The sequence below is a fragment of the Canis lupus genome, chromosome 20 (assembly GCF_003254725.2).
Source record: "Canis lupus dingo isolate Sandy chromosome 20, ASM325472v2, whole genome shotgun sequence".
Classification (NCBI taxonomy): domain Eukaryota; kingdom Metazoa; phylum Chordata; class Mammalia; order Carnivora; family Canidae; genus Canis; species Canis lupus.
Window position 1 is genome coordinate 3,880,972 of NC_064262.1, and position 19,098 is coordinate 3,900,069.

At 50.0% G+C, this 19,098-nt stretch overlaps 1 protein-coding gene across 2 annotated transcripts in view; it reads right to left on the reverse strand.

Moving 5' to 3' along the window:
- The window catches only part of NUP210 (nucleoporin 210), a 105,266-nt gene that overhangs the window by 48,623 nt on the left and 37,545 nt on the right, over nt 1-19,098 (reverse strand). For both annotated transcript variants that reach the window (XR_007404098.1, XM_025448682.3), the window contains exons 10-15: nt 18,054-18,194; nt 17,018-17,155; nt 15,917-16,072; nt 13,834-14,032; nt 9,055-9,200; nt 459-680 (exon numbers count right to left, since the gene is read on the reverse strand). Coding sequence is in view for 1 of the 2 variants with exons in the window: in XM_025448682.3 (XP_025304467.1) it covers nt 459-680; nt 9,055-9,200; nt 13,834-14,032; nt 15,917-16,072; nt 17,018-17,155; nt 18,054-18,194 (1,002 nt within the window). In the remaining variant the exon portion in view is untranslated. The remainder of the gene's footprint in view (nt 1-458; nt 681-9,054; nt 9,201-13,833; nt 14,033-15,916; nt 16,073-17,017; nt 17,156-18,053; nt 18,195-19,098) is intronic.

A 19,098-nucleotide genomic window follows, 5' to 3' on the forward strand; every position in this document is an offset into this window, starting at 1 on the left:
CCAGTCTCCTGATTTCTCTGGTTTTTGGCATTGTGAGAAACAAAACTCAAGAGATTTCACAGAAAAAAATACCTTATCTTGAAATGCCAAAAAAAGATCTGCGAAACCTGGGCTTAGGTCTCGCTCCTTTATGGTAGCTGCTTGACTCTGACTGCGACCCCTGGTGTCATCCCATCCCCCAATTTGGCAGCGGGAAATGAAGCCCAGAGAGAGAACAGAGTATCCCAGTAGTGGAAGGGGAGCCAGGACTGGTGCCTCTAGCAAAGCCACTGTGTATCGGCAGGGTCCCATCCAACTCCTGCACCCTGATCAACCTGCCTATCCAGTCATCCCACCTCACTGATCCTCAGTTTGCCTCTCTGAGAAATGGTGCTGTAAGCACAGCAGGGTACTCAAGGAGTGTGACTTTAGACCCCTCCCTCTGGACGTGATGGGCCTAGGGACGGTCACCCTCTCACCTGCTCGCCCAAGGCCCGGCAGGTTACAAGGATCCAGTGCTGCTGGTAATTCCGGGAGGTAGAAGGCCCAAAGAGAGCCAAACTAATGCTGTCTGCGTCCTCGGAGGTGATGTTCCGGAAGAACTTGGAAGGCTCAAGGACCCAGGGTCTGGGACCTCCTTCGAACAGCATCTCCTTTGAGGAGCCGAGAGTCACCAAGGCGACAGAGGAGGGATCCACGGTCTGTGGAGGAAAGAAAGGAGAGTCAGCATTCCTCTGGACTGCACATGCAGGGAGGCCTTGCCCTGCCACCGACTTGCCCCCGTGGAAGGCAGATAAGCCCCAACCCCTCTCTGGAATTTGGTGTGCTCATCAGCAACACCGTCAGGGCTGCTGTCAAGATCCAAAGGCATATGAGAGCCCTGGGAAGAACTATGTGCCCATCCTGATGTACTACTGAGGGGTGGGAGGTAAACTGATTTGTGTAGCCCGAAAAATAATCGGTAAAAGCCTTGAAAACATCAATAGCCCTTGAACCAGAGAACTCTTCTTCTGGCATCTAACCAGTAACACTAGAACAGGAAGGAGAGAAACAAGTTCATGTGCAACAAGACTTCCACGCGCTATTATTTATTATTATTGGCCAACAATCTAAAATCCACAACACGGCACTAATTAAATAAACCATGGTATGTCCATATATAATAGGAGGTTATACAGGTCCCCAGAGCAAGTATTTACAAAGAGCTGGATACGAAGCTGACTGTAGAGTGTGATCACAGCCACGTCGTTTTACAAAGCATAAAGCAGTCCAACAGAGAAATACACCAGATGATGGGGGAAAACCACAGATGGCCTCTCCTTGCTGGCAATTTGTTTCCTTTTTACTCCACTGACTTTCCCACACTTTCTACAACATACGGAGGAGCTTTGGGGGGGCCAACCTTCTTTGCCTGTTTTGTTCCCAGCACCTAGGACAGTGCCTGGCACATAGTCGATGCTCAATCATTTGTTGAAGGAGAGAGCAAACAGTAAGTCGGAAAAGTATCCAATAAAGGAAGATGAATTAGAATAATTTTTTACAAAAAGCTGTCGTGTGCTTTCACGATCTTTGTGCTGAGGGTCCCGGGGCCTCTGTAGGGTCTGTGGGAAACAGCAGGGAGAGGGGACAGGACGTCTGGGAAGATGTGGTCTGCTCTGTACAAGGGCATCTCCCCTCGCAGACACAACTGGGGTATAAAGAAGGGGGTCTGTCTGAGGGGGGGCTTGCAGCCTTGCTCTCACTCCCTGCTGGGCTTGGCTGATCTCCCGCTCCAGAGGCTCTCACTGAGGTCACCCCGAGTCCTTACGTGTCAGCTGGCTTCCCTGTTGGACCCTCCCCTGCCCCCAAACTCTACCCTCCAAAGGGCTGCCTGACATCTCTTCCGAAAGCACAGATCTGACCATGTCCTCCTGCACTAAGTCAGCCTACAGTACCAGCTGCCCTTGGAAGAAAGGCTTCGTTATTTTAGGATGCAGGCTCTCCCCACCTGGCCCTCGCCTCCCCTCTCCTGGTCCCACCTTCAGAAGAGCCTGTGCTCAGGCCCTCACAGAAGCTGCCCTGCCGTCCTTGGAGCCCTACCCACTCCTTCCTCCAAGAAGCCCCTGCTTCCTCCCTCACCCAGTGACGTCTGGCCTGCCAGGGAGGCCAGCTTATTCTGTGGCCCCTACTTCATCTGGTGTCAGCAAGGAAATGACTGGTCTGGGTGTCTGCTTCCCTGATCAGCCTACAGGCTCATGAAAGGATAGGGCCTGTTTCCTTGTGTATCCACAGCGTGATCAAACCATATGAGGACTGAAAAGCCACAGAGAGAAAATAAAATACTTTTTATAAAAATAGGAAATGACAATGACACCTTGATATTATTTCTTAACCGTGTGACTGGTAAAAATCCTAGAAAAACGTGCCCCCTTTCTAAAAAATTTATTCACTTTCTTCCTGAGATATGATTGGCAGTGAACATTATATTAGTTTCAGGCATATAGCATAACAATTCAATATTTTTATATGCAGGTGACCCTTGAACAACAGAGGGGTTAGAGGCGCTGACCCACCAGCCACTTGAAAGTCCACATATAACTTTTGACTCCCCAAAATGGGGATGGAAGCAAGACTTCTGAGTATCCTTCTAATAGACACTTAGCTTTGGAACCACACAAACAACTTACATATACATCAAAACGAAATAAAAAAAGAAACACCAACAAGCAAACCCTAAAACTGAGAAGAAACCAATCTTTCTGACAGACTGGTCACCTCAAGGCTGCAATGACTGAACCCGTACCAGTTCCCTACTCTTGGCCTAGGCGATTCCTTAACCTCTTGTGATTCCTAACACCTTTCAGAACAAGTGTTGCAAACACCTGTCAACTTGACTGCCTTGCAACAGCTGGCAGGACAGAGGGTGGGGGTGCATGGAACTAGTTCCTAAAGTAGAATCAGCACCAGGCAAAAAAGTGTGCCAGGATCAATTAGCAATGTCTGTGGTGGACAGGGCCCGGACATACACAGGGCCAGGTCTGCATTAGACTGGAGTCCACATGGGCGGCAGCCACTTCTACTTCAGAGTGGCCAGCATGCTGGGAGTGTGGAGACCACTGTTCACACACATCAAGTGAGTCCTTAGTTTATTGCCTAGAACATACAGAGCGCTTGACAGTTAGATCCAGCATGGCTTCCCCAAACTCCACTCTCCCGAATCCTACAAGCCCTGAGTGTTCATGCTGCTCCGGGCAGAAGACCAGCCTCAGACCTGTCTGCAGGTAGAGACCAGGATGTGTTGCTGAGATATCACAAGCCTGGACTGAGCCACAGTATCCCCATGCTCCTTCCATTTTGGCCCAACGTGTGTGAATCCCCCTCACACAGGGCTGCAGGGTGCCAACCCATTGTTGTAGTCACCCACCAGGACCAGAGTCTACACTAGCCCACTCATCAGGGCCCCTGACCCTCCACCCTGCTCCTTCCATGGCCTCACCCCCTTGCCAGCTGGATCTTCATCCCCCAACTGCCAAGACAGAAGTCCTCCCAGGTACAGACTGATGACCACTCGGCTGCCACCTGCAGTCCTGGATCTGGAGCAGTGCCCCAGCCAGCTGCACCTTCAATATGGAGGGGGAGTCATCTGAGTGGCAGCTTTAAGATGTATACACCCTCCTCCGGGATGGGAGCAGCGGGGCAAGGTGATGGTCTGCTGAGGCCTGTGGGGGCACAGGCTCTCCTGGTTGGGTACCTACACTAAACCTTAGCCAAGAAACAGCCTCACTTGTCAATGAGAATTCTGTCCTTTTAATCTTTCTTTCTTTCTTTTTTTCTTTCCAATATGGGCACTCTTCTGAATTTGCTATTGGTTATCAGTTCTCCAGGCATCGCTCCCTACACACATGTGCACATGAGTGTACACACATGCAATTTCAAAATACCTGGGGGCACACCCACCTGCAGATGCAACCTTGCTGTGTGCCCAGGTGTTAAAACCATCAAAAGAGCTCTTCTCTTGCGTGAATGGTTAAGCATCATCAGGGCTCTCACTATTTCTCCTGAAGGAGTCTCATGGCCTATGTCACTCAGACTTCTGCTCAAACATCATCCCCTCGGAGAGGCCTTCTCTGACCCCTGAAGGCAGAACCTCTTGTTACTTGTTACCTCCTTTCCCGGCCCAACCGCCCTTCTCACTACCTGCCACCATTTTCCATATGGTCATTTGTTTCTCCGTTCCCACAACTAGAATGAAGTTGTTACTGGCCAGCTGTGTGACCTTAAGCAGGTTAACTTCTACAAGGCTCAGTCTCCCCATCCAATAAAATGGGTACAACAAGAACCCGTGGCTCACAGGATTACTATAGAGATTCAAGGGAATGTGAACGAAAGCCATGAATACATGTCCAGTGAATGCTCAATAAATGGCCCTTCATATCATTTGTATATCATATACATGTCATTTATATATCATTTATATCAACCATCATTACCATTAACTGTCATCCCCTTTTTACAGATGGAAAACATGAATCCCAGGAAAGTGAAACAACGTGTCCAAGTTCACTCAGGCTGTTCAGTCTCAGATGCCCAGTTCTTACCCATTCTCAATGCTACAACCAGCAAAACCTCTATGGGCAAAGCAGGTCACTGTAAACCTTGCCAAAGGATATTTTTTTCTATGACCATCCCAAAGGGAAAGATTGTGTAAAGACGCCACATGGCCCATAATTAACAGCTAGATCTAAAATTATCACCTTCATGTGTAGTTCTCTTCCCATTCAGGCATAAAAGTGTCACAGAATCCTGTGCCAGGAAGAAAGGTTAATAATCAACACAGCTAATGAAGGACAGTCATAAATTGTACAGCCTCCTCAGTGGATGGCAAAGCACAGATATTTGAACAGGCAAAGCCAGAGAGGAGAGGACCCATGCACCTCAGGTGAGACCTCTGCTCAGGGCCTTGGTATCCTGGTTTGCAGAACAAGAGAGGTGAGTCTAGACATCAAGAGGCCCCTCGCACTGACTGTCTACGCTTCTAGCAGATGGCATCCACATGCCCCTTCACAGGGATACTCACACCTGCTCCAGGACAAAGAGACGGAGGAGGAGGGCGGGGTGGTCAGAAGTCAAGGCCCCACTGCACCTGGCTGTCCCAGAGGCTCGGGCGTTGTTATGTGTAGTCATGCTAACACTGTGAGAATGGACAGCCAGGCAGGGTCCCAGACCCGGGCACTAGGGACTCCCAGAGAGTTACCTACAGGTGGGTCAAGGGACACCCAGTCCCCACAGTAGACAAAAGCTGAAGAGTAACTGGGGTGCTGACTGCAGAGGGAATCTGGTAGCTGGCAAACATAAGCCCTCCCAAGGTCCAAATAGAGGAAGTTACGTGTATGGGGGGGCTGAACAGTGCCCATCTTACATGTGGACCTGATTTTCCCTGACCTTCACCAGCTGTCCACTGCTAGGTTAGAATAGAATAAATATCCAGCTCCTAACCCAGCATTCAAACACCTCCTCGGTCTGACCCACGGAGCCTTCACAGCCTCTAAGGCCACCCAAGATATGCTGTTTCTAGTGCCCTCACCAGCCAAGCTTCGGGCAACCAGGCCCTCCTTCTAGACGTCTGCGTTCATCAGTGACCTGTCTGTGCCCCCTGCGTCTCTTTATTCCTTCTACCATGCCCACTGCATGTCTGAGCACCTTCCCCACAGACCGGTGGCCACCCAGGGCACAAAGTGGGCTTTCTCCCTGCATCTCTGTCTCCCCAGCCTGGACTGTGTACCAACAAAGTGCCCAGGGATGATCTGCAAAGTAAACTGATGAATGGACAAGCAATCATTGAGAGTCACTTTCCCAGTTTCCACACTCCTCTCGTCCTTAGAGAAAGGACTCTCATTTGTTAGGGTAGGTAACTGTCCAGCTAAAATACTCCCCAGCCTCTGTTGAAAATAGGTGTGGCCAATGGATTAAGTTCTGGCCAATGAGGTGCAGGTAGAAACTACTCTTTTAAATTTCTAACAAGGTTACTAGAAGAAACTAACTCAGCTGAAAGGAGAGCTCCTTCTTCTTCTAGCTATATGGGATGCAGATGTGATGGCTGGAGCTCCAGCAGCCATTAGGACTATAAGGCAAACTTGAGGATAAAAGCCACATACTAGAATGATGAAAGATGACCTGGATCCCCGGTCACTATGGAGCTGCCACACTAGCCCCATGGGAAGGCTCTCATATGAAAGAGAAATAAACCCTCTATTGGCTAAGCCACTGTTTTGGATTTTGTTATCTGTAAACAAACTTGATCTTAACTGTTATCAAGATGGAAAAGAGATAAAAGAAGAAACCCATATCCTTCTATAATGTGTCCAGTCAGGAAGTCTTGACTGGGGACATATCTATATTATCTTCACCCTTAATCCCACCTTGGGATAGTGAGCTCAGTTGGTGGCCTTGGATACTTCAGCCACATACCCCAGATAAATAGGGTGTCTGGTCATGTGAGGCAAGCACCCAGGAAGAGCTCTGAAGATGCTCTCCCCAGGGACCTAAGGAAACTCCACCTCATGGAAGGCTGTGGCAGGGGTTTCTCGAGAATGCTGCCATCTTAGGGATTTCCACCCTCTTGAACCCTGTTCTCTGAGCCCTGCCACTGCTTCCTGGTCAGTAAGGGGACCCTGGGTTTCTAATTTTGAACTGCCACCCTCCCTTCTCCTATCCTCCGTCTACCACCATCTCCTTTTCCCATGGTAAGCATTGGTTTATTACTGTCTGTCTCTGCCAGAGTGTCAGTTCATGAGGACAAAGATTTCTGTGTGGTTTTTGCACTGTAGTATCCTACGGTTTAGAGCAGGGATTGGTCCAGAGTAGGTATAGATACAGATTTTGCGGGTGGGGGTGTGGGGGTCAGGAAACATTGGTTTTCAGCCCTGGCTGGCAAGCCTGGACACATTTGCCCGTTCATTCAATCTAAATAAAACAACCCTTCTCAAAAAATACCCACTTCTGGGTATTTAACCAAAGGAAATGAAAACACTAATCAAAAAGGTATTTGCACCCCCATGTTCATCGTAGCATCATTTACAATAGCCAAGATGTGGAAATAACTTGTGTTCAGTGACAGATGAATGGATAATGATTTGATACACACACACGCAGGAATATTACTCAACCATAATAAGGAAGGACAGCCTACCATCTGCAACACCACGAATGGACCTTGAGAGCAGTAGGCTAAGGGAAATAAGTAAGACAGAGACAAATACTATGTGATCTCATTGTAATTTAAAAGAGAAGGGCAGCCCGGGTGGCTCAGCGGTATAGCGCCGCCTTCAACCCAGGGCGGGATCCTGGAGACCCAGGATCGAGTTCCACGTCGGGAACTCCCTGCATGGAGCCTGCTTCTCCCTCTGCCTGCGTCTCTGCTTCTCTCTGTGTGTCTCTCATGAATAAATAAAATCTTTTTAAAAAATAAAATAATAGAGAAAAAGAACTCACAGAATGGATTGGTGGTTGCCTGGTTGCTGGAGAGGGGTGTGTGGCAGCAAATAGGTGAAAGAGTCAAAAGATACAAACTTCCAGTTATAAAATAAATAATTCGTGGAGATGTTATATACACCACAATGACTAGAATTAATATGGTATTGCTTTTTTGAAAGTTGATATGAGAGTAGATCTCAAAAGTTCTCATCACCAGAAAAAGATCTGTAACTATGTATGGTGACGGATGTTAACTAGATTTACGGCAGTCACCATTTCACAACGTATGCAAATATTGAATCATTACACTGTACACCTGAAACTAATATAATGTTACATGTTAATTATGCATCAATTAGAAAACACACAAAATCAATCTACTCTGTATCAGGCACTATGCTCAGGGCTAGAGGCTCAGAGATGAAAGGCTTTAACTGACCCCGTTTCTAATGGGTGAGGGGGGAAGAAAACCTGTTGCCACAAACCAAGGGGACCAGAGCTATCCTAGAGTCTGCCGCTGGGTGTCAAGGAAATGCAGCCCTGACTGGCCCAGCCTGGGAGGCTGGTGGGGAGGCCCCCCCAGACAACTCTTTCACCCTCCACTGAAAGAGGAGCCCACTCACCCTCTCTGGGCCTCTTGTACAAAGGGCAAGGTTCTCTCTCTTTTTTTAGATTTATTTATTTGAGAGAGACAGAGAGAGGGAGGGGAGGAGGGGGAGGGGGAGAGAGAGAGAGAGAGAGAGAACAGAGGCAGAGGGAGAAGCAGACTCCCCGCTGAGCAGAGAACCAGATGTGCAACTTGGTCCCAGGAATCTGAGATCATGACCTGATCCAAAGGCAGGTGCTTTGCTTAACCAAGTGAGCCACCCAGGCACCCCATGAAAGGCAGGGTTCAAATAAAGTCGACCATCCTGCTGTGAGGTAGTTTCCCAACCACCCTTGGAGGAAGGTCTGGTTCTCTTTTATTTGCTTTTTAAAAACTAACCCTATTGAGCACTTACCACCTCCCAGGCACTGTTCTAAGCCCATTTTGTTCATTAGCTCAGCTAATCCTCACCACAACCCTATGGTATCATATTAACTTCATTTTACAGGTAGTGAAATGGGAAGCCCAGAAAATTAAATTAGCCAATGCCACAGAGTTAGTGTCAGATCTGGATTCAAATGGCGGGGTGGGGGTGGGGGTCAGTCTCAAAGCCAAGGCGGTAAGCTCTAAGCTGCGGGGGCTTTAGCTGCCTCTGGCCACAGATGGACGAAGGGGCCTCCCACACTTGCTACTTGCCTGACGTCAGGCAGACAGCAGAATCCAGATCTGACTCACATCTCCCAGACCCCAGAACTCCACACTACATGCCATTCTCGGGTTCCATGATACCCTGCAGGATAACTCTGGAGTGAACCAGAAACCCTCCTGTCCTGACCCCTGCAGAGAGCATTTCCTCCACATGGATGCCAGCAATCACTGCCATCAGGGAGGCTGTGCTCCTTCTACATACTTCCCTGGCTTCAGCATGGAGACAATAGGGAGCATTAGTTATTCTGACCAACTGGGGTTTTAATACAAATTTGCCAGAGCAAATGAATTATTCATATCCCTTCAGAGGGCAGGGACCCCGGGCTCACCTTGAGAGGCAGGTAGGCAGCAATGGTGATCCGGGCACTCAGGTGGATGTGGCCGTGTGTGTAGCTCACAAGGAGTGTGGTGTAGCCCTGGACCTCTGCTCTCACCTTGACTCCACTGCAGTGTTCAGACCCTGGCTGCAGCCTCCCTGCAAGAAGAGAGCCAAACAGTTACTGGGAACTTACCTTTGCCTGGAAAAACACAACAGGCTGACAGTCCATCCTTCGCTCTGGGCTGGATGTGCAATCTAATTTTTTCAACTTAAAAATTTGAAGCATAATTCCCATGCCAGAAATACACTTAGCATAAGCATACAATTCAGTGTCCCCCCCACACCTGCAAAACTGAACATGCCCTATATCCAAGATTTAAGAAACACTATGACCTGTATCCCTGAACCTCCCATATATCTTTCTGGTCACTAACCCTCCCCAAAGGAAAACCACTGGTACCTGACATCTAACCAGCTTAACTTTGCTGGCTTCCATATTTTACAAATAGTGAATCACTAAGCATAAACTCCTTTGTGTCTGCCCTCCTAAGCTTGATATCGGTGGTGAGAGCCCTCTTTTATTTTGCACAATGTAGACCTTTTATGCATGTTTGTATATATGATTGCATTGTGTGAATAGACACCAAATGACTCCCCCATGCTGCTGCAAACATCTGGGCTGTTTGCAGTGTGGGGCTTTGACTCAGTGCTGCTGTGAACATGCATGAGTGTTTTCCGGGGTGGACATATTCTGGCATTTCTGTTGTGTGTATCCCTAAAAATGCAGTATGTTAACCTCTAGTCCTTACTGCCAGGACCATGGGTATATTTGCGTTTCATCATCATTGCCAAATATCTTCCCCAAAATGGATGTATCAAGTTATATTGCTACTAGCAGCTGCACGGCATCCCTGCCAATGCTTGGTATTTTCCACGATTTTTAAAAAAGCCATTCTAGAAGGAGTGTAATGACATCTTACTGTTTTTTTTTTTTTTCATTTAGAAAAAAAATCTTACTTTGAAACCCCACCCATCCCCTAGATTCTACAATGAACATTTTGCTCTATTTCTCTTACTGTGTATCAATCCATCCCCCTACCCATCCATCAGCTGATCTTATTTTTTAATGCATTTAAAAGCAAGTTGCAGGCATCAGCACACTTCATTCTAAATGCTTTAGACACACATAATTATCCGCAGTTCAGTATTTCCTCACGGTTCTTGTTTTTTTTTTTTTTTTCTTTTTTTCGGTTCTTGTTTTCTTAAGGTCAAATTTACAGAGTGAGAGACACAAATCTTAAACAGACCACACCATGAGTTTACACAAACACATCCACCCGTGAAACCCAAACCTCTACCCAGATGCAGGACATGACCTGCCCCCATGGTTCCCTCCTGTTCTTCCTCAGGCCATCCCTGCTCATCCTTTCCCTAGAAGCAACCACTATGGCATTCTGATTTTTTTCAGCATAGTTTAATTTTGTTTTGTTTTTTTTAAATAATACTTTTATTGAACTATAACTCACAAACCACAGGTTCACCCATTTAGAGGGCACATACAGTTCAGTGGCTTTTAACCTAGGGTTCTGTAGCTATCAGCACTAATTTGAGAACATCTCATCTCCTAAAAAGAAACCCCACATCCATGACCAGTCTCTCTCCATGTAAATTGGTCTGCCTCACAATGCACATCAATGAAGTGGGCTCTTTGCATCTGGCTGGTTTCATGCAACATGTTTTTGAAATTCATCTATGGTGTGGCATGATCAATAGCTGGTTCCTCTTTACTGCTGAGTATTCCATTGCAAGGATGTTCCACGGTTTGCTCATCCATTCACCAGCTGAAAAGCACTGGGGTTATTTTCAGGCTGGGGCGATCAAGGAGCAGGGTATGCTGTGCCCTGGGCAGAAATCCCTACACTGCGGAAAGAGTAGGCTATAGGGCCCACACACAGAGCCCATCAGCTCTGGAAAACTGCAGGTCTGCCAAACGGGCCTATTTGTGGCCATAACTACACACAGCAAATATGGAAATGCTAGGTCTGAGGACCGTGCTGACTTCCAGGCGGGCTCAGAGAGTCTGAGCAAATGCTTTTCTGGACACGGCCTTGAATGACGAGACAGGATGCCAGGTCCTCTGCGTGGCTCGGAGGAAGGTTCTGACGCACAGCCGAGGAGCCTCCTGGGCGTGATGCCCTCTGCCTCCCACCCCATCCTGTGACCTCAGCCTTGGCAATGAGAGGCCACTCGCACTGTGGAGTGGAGCATGCCACTCCCTCTGTGGTCTCTGGCTCTTCATATACTCTTCCCACTCCTCAGAACACTCCTGGTCTCTTCTCTCTCATCCTTCAGGTTCAAGTCACATTTCCTCTATCTTCCCAGACGCCCCCACACTGGTTTAGGCACCCATCTTCTGCACGTTTCTGCTGAGGACAGAACTCCCGGGACCTACGCTCACCCACAGGTACACCCTGTCCCAGGCACCACACTGCCCATAGAATCATGGGTCTTGCAGGGATATATGGCCCCTTAGGGCAACACCATGACTCTCATGGTTAGCAAGAACCCCCAGAGCATGGCGCTTATTAGACGCTCAGTGACTAGGTTGCTGAAAACTGGCCGAGGCTCCAGAAGGGGCCAGGGCAGAGCAAGAGCCAAGGTGTGGCTACCCTGGGCGCTGATTCTAGCCAAGCCCAAAGCCCTGAGGCTCCAGCAGAGGTGGTGCCTACAGTCACAGGGCTTTCAGGGCGCCTTCAAGGAGGACAAGGAGGAAATGAGGTCCCAGCAGCCAACTCCAATGGGAAGAAGGTGGGGTTCCAAACTGACCCAGATGGTGCTGGGGACCTGGGGCTGCCCCTTCCTAAGAACCGTGACCTGGGTCACAACACACATCCTCCCTACCTGGGCATGAAACTGAGACAGACAAAGAAGGAAACCTCATGTGGGGATCACCTCTAAGCCTCCTACGCCCCAGATAGATGTCTCTCAATCTGGTCTCTAGTCCCACATGGTTTCCATGACACCAGCATCTCTCTGCCCAGACTAGGCTACAGGTTGTAAGACACATACCTCTCAGATGACCTGGACCCTTCACAGAGGCTTCATAAAGCCATACCAAGTCTACACTGAGGGACATTTCAGGAGCTTCCTAAGGGAAATTTTGATGCCACAGGGTTTTGGTCTTGGCCGCCGTCTTCAGAACCAAACTCCTTGAAAAATGCTTCCGCACTGGGCTGAGGGACATTCATTTGTAACTCTCACAGCAAGTGAGGAGCTAGGATCCCCATTTTATCCACAAAGTGGAGGCTCAGAGACGTTGGGCAGCTTGTCCACCATCACACAGCCAGTATGTGGAAGAAGTGACGCTCAGACCCATAGCTGTAGAACTCCCAATGTTGTCCTCACTCCCAGAACCTCCCGGGCACTGACCCAGTGCCTGGGGCCACAGCCTGCAGACTCTTCCCTCAGACATTTGTCAGGGGTGACACACAGGGAGCAGGCTCCTGTCTTGACATCAGGTCTCTCTCTCTCCCTCAACACTGATGTTGTCCTCCATCCTAAATGGCTGCTTCACTGAGGACACTTAAATTTCCATAAAGCTGTTCTTCCTGGATGGTCAGAGAGAGCACAGCAGCACCCTCCAAGAAAGGAAGAATGTGGTTTGCTTTCAGAGACACTTCCTCCTTCTTCTGTGTGGCTGCAGGCTCACACAGCTCCACAGGTAACCACAGCTACAGCAGGTGCATGTGAAGCTGCTTGGCATTGTAGATGATCCTACAAATACCTTTGCCAGTTGAGCTTCTCAAAGTCTCTGCTCAACAAACAACAGTGTCTCCCCACTGCCTAGACTCTGAAGTCCAAGCCCTTCATGATTCATGATTCAAAAGGTTCCCTTCCCAGGGCCACTATAAGTGCCCATGTCCTACGGATATGCCCACCTCTGGGCCCTGACCACAGAAACCCTGCCCAGCTGCCCAAACCTTACTCCTCCCTCAACAGATGGTCAGTCCTTGGGTCTTCTTGGTCCACAGAGGAATCCCCCTGCTGCCCCTGGCTGACTCTCCTGGGAGGCACCATTTCTCAGGGAACAAAGGTTTCACAGTGTCAGACCCACCCGGGTCTATCCCATCCCACCCGTGCCCTTGTGTGACCTTGGGCAGCTAGGCAGCCCCAGTCTCTTCACATAATACGTGGCCCAACCACAGCTTCGCCTCCCACTGCCAGAAGTCTGAGGAGTCACGCACACCAAGTGCTCACTCCACGCCTGGCAAGGTGATGTTCCTTGAACTAACTGCCATCATCACCACCGATACCACCGCTGAAACCCTGATGGGCGTGCCAGAGAGGAAAGATCAGTGTGCATGGCTTCGACTGCTCGGGGGGTCAGACCTTGCATGCCACCAAGGTGTCAGGATCCTGTCACTAGCCAAGATCCCTATCGACAGGGTATTCTGAGCATCTACTACATTCTGGACACTGTCGTGGGCACTAGGACATGCAATTCTATTTAGGATGATGCTCATTTTAGAGATGTGGAACCTGAGGCTCTGAAGGCCCAGGGACAGGTCACATGATGCACAAGAGCCAGCCAGACCAGACCATTGCTAATGGTGGACAAGGGGACAGATACCATTCTTTAGGCTGTGACCCCCCCCCCCACTCCAAACCCCACCCCCACTCCACCGCTGCTCAAGACCTCCATTTAGGAAATCTGGGGCAGCCCACATTGAGAACATAGGTGGTCTGGCCTGACCCACCATCTGGCACCCGCTCATCAATGCTGGCTTACCTGGGAGCGGCTGGAACACACCCTGGTTCTCCACCTCAATCGCCAAGTCAAAATGGGAGCAGTCACTCAGGGTGACCACTTCGTTGGCCCCGCCAGGGATGAGGCCATTGATCCTCAGGGGCAGCTCCAAGGTCTGGCCCACACGTGCCTCCACCTGGCACGGGGCAAACTCCATGCTGCTGGGCTCAATCACATATACCTGGAGGGCAAGGGCATGGACTGGGGTCATCAGGCTCCACAGGTGACGAAGGGCCTGCAGTAGTATTTACTAAGAGATGCCGTGCACTAGGCACTGAGGACATATCAGTGAGGAGACTGAGCCTGGGGAACATGTGTGCTGGAGACAGGAAAGATTTCAGTGACAGAGCTGTCAGGGAAGGCCCCTCTGATAAGGTGAGGTAGGAGCTCTGACCTGAGAGGCATGTCAGAGGCAGCCAGACAGAAGCATGGGGAAGAAGTGTTGTGGGAAGAGGAGACAGTCTGTGCAAAGGTCCTGAGGCATGTGCTAGCTCAGCATGCTGGAGGAATATAAAGGCCACAGGACGGCATGAGAGGCGTCATCACCTACAGCTAACACTTCTATAAAACAAAACTTTCCACACTCCAGATTCTGTTCTTTTTTTTTTTTTTAAAGATTCTATCTATTTATTCATGAGAGACATACAGAGAGAGAGTGAGAGGCAGAAGGAGAAACAGGCTCCACACAGGGAGCCTGACGTGGGACTCGATCCCGGGTCTCCAGGATCACGCCCTGGGCCGAAGGCAGCGCTAAACTGCTGAGCCACCTGGGCTGCCCTCCAGGTTCTGTTCTAAAAACATTTCTAAATTCAATCCCCTCAGCCTATTTGTTAAGCAGATTCTTCTACATAATCTCTACATGATGAAGAACCTAGCACAGGAGGTGAAGGGACTTGCCCAAGCACAATGGGGTCTGGACTGGGCAGCCTGGCTCCAGAAACCAAGCTCTAACTGTTACACACACTGTCTCTCAAGGAACGGTCCTCAGACTTCTGGCTGAGCAGCTGGGTGAGAGGTAGCGCATTTAACGAGATAAAGAAGCTTGAGGGGGAGCAAGGTGGTCACAGTCCACATATTTGACAGTTATGCTGTAGCTACAGGGTCTCCTCATTCATGACTCTTTTATATGAGAATGAGATCAATCTTTAGACAGGGGTGTGCATGCATGTGTGTGTGTGTGTGTGTGTGTGTGTGTCTATGCAGATCCAAATAAAAAGACTAGAATAGGGCAGCCCGGGTAGCTCAGTGGTTTAGCGCTGCCTCCAGCCCAGGGTGTGATCCTGGAGACCTGGGATCAAGTCCCACGTTGGCCTCCTGCATGGAGCCTGCTTCTCCTTCTGCTGGTGTCTCTACTTCTCTTGTCTTTCTGTTTCTCATGAATAAATAAATAAAATCTTAAAAAAAAAAAAAAAAAAAAAGACTAGAATAACCTGTCCCTCCATGTCCCAAATAATATAAGAGCAGGTCAGGACTAGATGCACTGCATATGGCGTTTTGACTTCTGCCCTGAATGAAGTAGCAAAGGCAGGCTGAGGTCAGGGTCAGGAAGTCAGGAGGCTGAGGTAGGCTGGCAGAGGCTCAGCCACAGGTGACCACTCCACCCCAGGCCTGTGCTTAGTGAGTCAGTCCCGCATCACCTGGGGTCAAGAGCCAGATGAAGGGAACCCAGTACAGGGAAAGGAAAGGAGTCAGAGCCAGGCCTCACAGAGTCTGGGGTCTCCCTTTCACTGTGAATTCACCAACATTCAGTGGCCCTTCCGATGTGGAGATTCATACCTCTCAGGTCTGAGTTTTCTAGAATGACTCCTTTGAGGATCTCATGTGTTCTGTGTTCCCTGACCCTCCTTCCAGAAAATTCCAACTATGCTGACCCTGGCCCTTCTGGTCCCATTCTTGGCTGTGACGTGCGCTCCTCAAGGGCAGGGCTAGGGCCTGACCCTCACACTCCTGCCCACCACCAACACCAAATATAAGACTGAGGGCCGAAGTGCTTAAGCCTGAGGGCTGGATGAGAGGAGGTGGCTAGAGACCGCCATCCTGAGCCTCCAGGCCCCTGAGACCTCACCTTCATCTCCCCGAAGTGCAGTGGGTTCTGCACGTCATGTGCCTGGATCACACTGAGTCCAGTGTCACTGCCTGTGGTCATCATACCCTTGACAGTGACTGTGGCAACCACGTAGCTCGACGAAGACCAGCTGAAGTTCCCACTCCCACCGTGGGCCTGGAGAGGAAAACCATCGTGTCAGCCCACCTGCCTGGTCTCTCTGGCTGTCTCTTTCCATCACACATTCACACTCACTCTCTGGCTCGCATGGTCAGACCCCACGGAAGACCATGGCTGTCAGGCTGACATCTGGTTGGAGGCCCCCTCCCCACCTCATTCTCTCCACCCTGCCTTGTTTCTGTTCCCCAGATTCTGGGGGCCTTGTGGCTGACACACACATATGCACATGACCCCAGGAGTGGCCCCAGACCCGGGAGAACCTACACTGGAAAGGGCCATACACCCAGGTGCAAGAAGCTCCCTCCGGGCATGCACCCCTGCCGCCCCTAGTCATCCACCATGAAGCAGAGACAGTCCAGAGGCTTCCCCAAGCCAGGGCTACCACCCCAGAGCCCAAGAGAGGCCGAGGAGGGGACACACCTGAGTGAACAGGCAGCAGGTCCCGTGACAGTCATCACTGCCAGGGAGGCAGCGGGGACTGATGGGGACATGATTGGCCACAGGGGCTCAAGCCCCCATGGGAGTCAGCCCCTGCCAACCACGGCCAGGTGGGCAAGGGGAATATTGGAGACAGAGCTAGAGATATTCTTCCCTCAAATCTCACATTTTTTTTCTCCAGGGGTAGTTCTACTGCTTTTAGGAAACCACTTATTTTTTTTTTTTTTTACAAAAAAAATGAAGGCAAAAGTTAAATCTGTTCTAGGTTTTCTTTATTATGCTTTCTTTTTCTGTTTTTCAGGGTTGTTTTTTTTTTTTTTTTTCTGATTACCAAAATATAATGCTGTGATACAAACCCCAGAAAATATAAAAAGCATAAAACTCCAATTTTAAATTCTCTCCAATCACTAGAAAGTAATATTAAAAGGAACAGAGTAGGTGAAAAGCCCCAAACCCATGGAAACACCCAAAGGAATGCACCCAGATGTGGGGTGTCACAGTTACCTTTATCGTGTACTGATAGGCGCCGGTCTTTGGTTGCCACGGAAACGTCAAAATGCTCGGATAGAGGGTTATGGGGATGTGAATTTCTACCTCCTGCTGGTTCCACACAGGCACCTGTAATGTGTGGACCCCTCCGTCCTACAAGGGGGTGAGGATGCTGCATGTCACCATGACAACCAGGTCATCAGAAGTTTTCCCAGTCGAGCAGGCCCCCCGCCCCTCCCTGGAGATCAGGTCACAGAGAGATTCTGTGATTGTCAGGGAGCAGGAAGGAAGATGCTAGATACCCTGCAGCCTTCTCAGTCTCCATGGAGACAGCGTTCCATGGCTCTGTAATAGTCACTCAAGTAAATGCTGCTTGACTTCATCCTCACAGCACCCCAGATGGGGTGATGTGGGTATCCCACTTCACAGCTGGGGAAACTGAGGCATGTAGGGCCCTATAGCCACTTGCCCAAAGCCCCCAGAGCTGAAGTGACTGACTGGTAGGAACTGCTGCCTGACCCGCAGGCCATTCTTTCTGCTGCCCCCTACAGGTCCGGGACAGGTTTTGTGCAGGGTGGGAGGATGAGAACGCCCATGCCAATGCTCCTATCAGTTAAAAACTGCTCACACCTAGAACTGGTCTTTTAAATAAAGCGGGAAAGCGAAAAGACTCTGAAGGACGCTAGTAGCTAAAACAGCCAAAGGGATGCTCATGGCTCCTAAAAGCCACACAGCTAGACACATTGGCCCAACACTGTCTCCCCAACAGGGTTTCTGCCCCAATTCCAGGAGGGCAGGCTCACCTTTACAGAGGCTGCCAAAGGGTAAAGGAAGAGGGGCATGCCATGTGAACACAGGAGACAGGGAAAGCCCAAAGCCTTGCCACCGGACACCCAGATGTCCGGCCCACCCTGTGAGCCCAGATAGGAGGCAACCCCCACAGTGCCCATGAGAGCAGCGGGCCAGGCTGAACTTGGGGCCCCCGACTCTCCGGAGCTCATGTTCAGCCTGGAAGGGCACGGGGGGCAGAGAGAGCAAGCTGCCAACTTGCCTGGTCCACCACAGAGGTGAAGGCTGCCTCGATAGCTGTCTGGCCCTTCTTTGTTGCCCTGACATGATGGTATGACCCATTCTGGGAAGAAGCGAGCACCTCAAAGAACTCAGGAGGCAGCACGGTTTCAATGCGAATATTCTGGAAGAGATGCAAGATGGGAGAGAGAGGTGTTTCTGGGATGAGTCAGGAAGTCAGAATGCAGGAAAGGAGCAACGTGACCCACAAAGAGCAGCCAGGCCAGGCCAGAGGCTTCCAAAACCAGTAGACGAGTTAGACAAAGTCCTAGAACTGAACTCTGACCACTCTGGCCTTTGTCTCCTCCCTGCACGGCCTGATGACCTAGCGCTCCTGCTGTGATCACCCATGTGGTGCTGACAGGAACCCAAAGCCTACTGTCGTTGGCATTCTCAGACCCTGAGATCCCAACGAGGAAAGCACCAAACACAAGAAAAGGTCATCAGTATCTGTGAGAGCTTCCCCGCTCCCCCAAAATGGTGATCAATTAGTCTCTGTTCAAAAACATAAGGAAAACAATGACCTGCTATGCTGCCCAACGGGACCTTTACCTCCCTCTAAAACCTCAATGCCACTAGTAAGGTTCCAGATGTTCAAACTGATGATGATCCTGGAAACCTCTCATGAAGGGTCAAAACATGCTGAGACTCCCCTCCCTCTGCCAACGTCTGCCGTTCCTTTCTAGAGCCAGAGAGCTAACTAGGATTGGCCTAGGTCATCTGGGACTTCCGAACAGAGTTCTAGGTATTCCTGGCCCTGCAGGGAAAGGCCAGGAAGTGTCCTGATCCTCTGTAGAGCAGGAAGAGATGGATTCTCAGCACCATGAAGCCTCAGGCTAATGACAAGGGAGCAGGAAGGCAGCTGGTGGGTGCTGCTCCCCCATCACTGCCTCCTTGAACAGTGCTGCCTGCGGCCTCCTCTCCCCACTCTGGCCCTGCAGGGATAGGGCTGGGGGTGCAGACTCGCAGGTTCACAAAGTCTTGAGAGGCCCCAGGGATGTCACAGTGCTGTCTCCCAGGGACCCTGC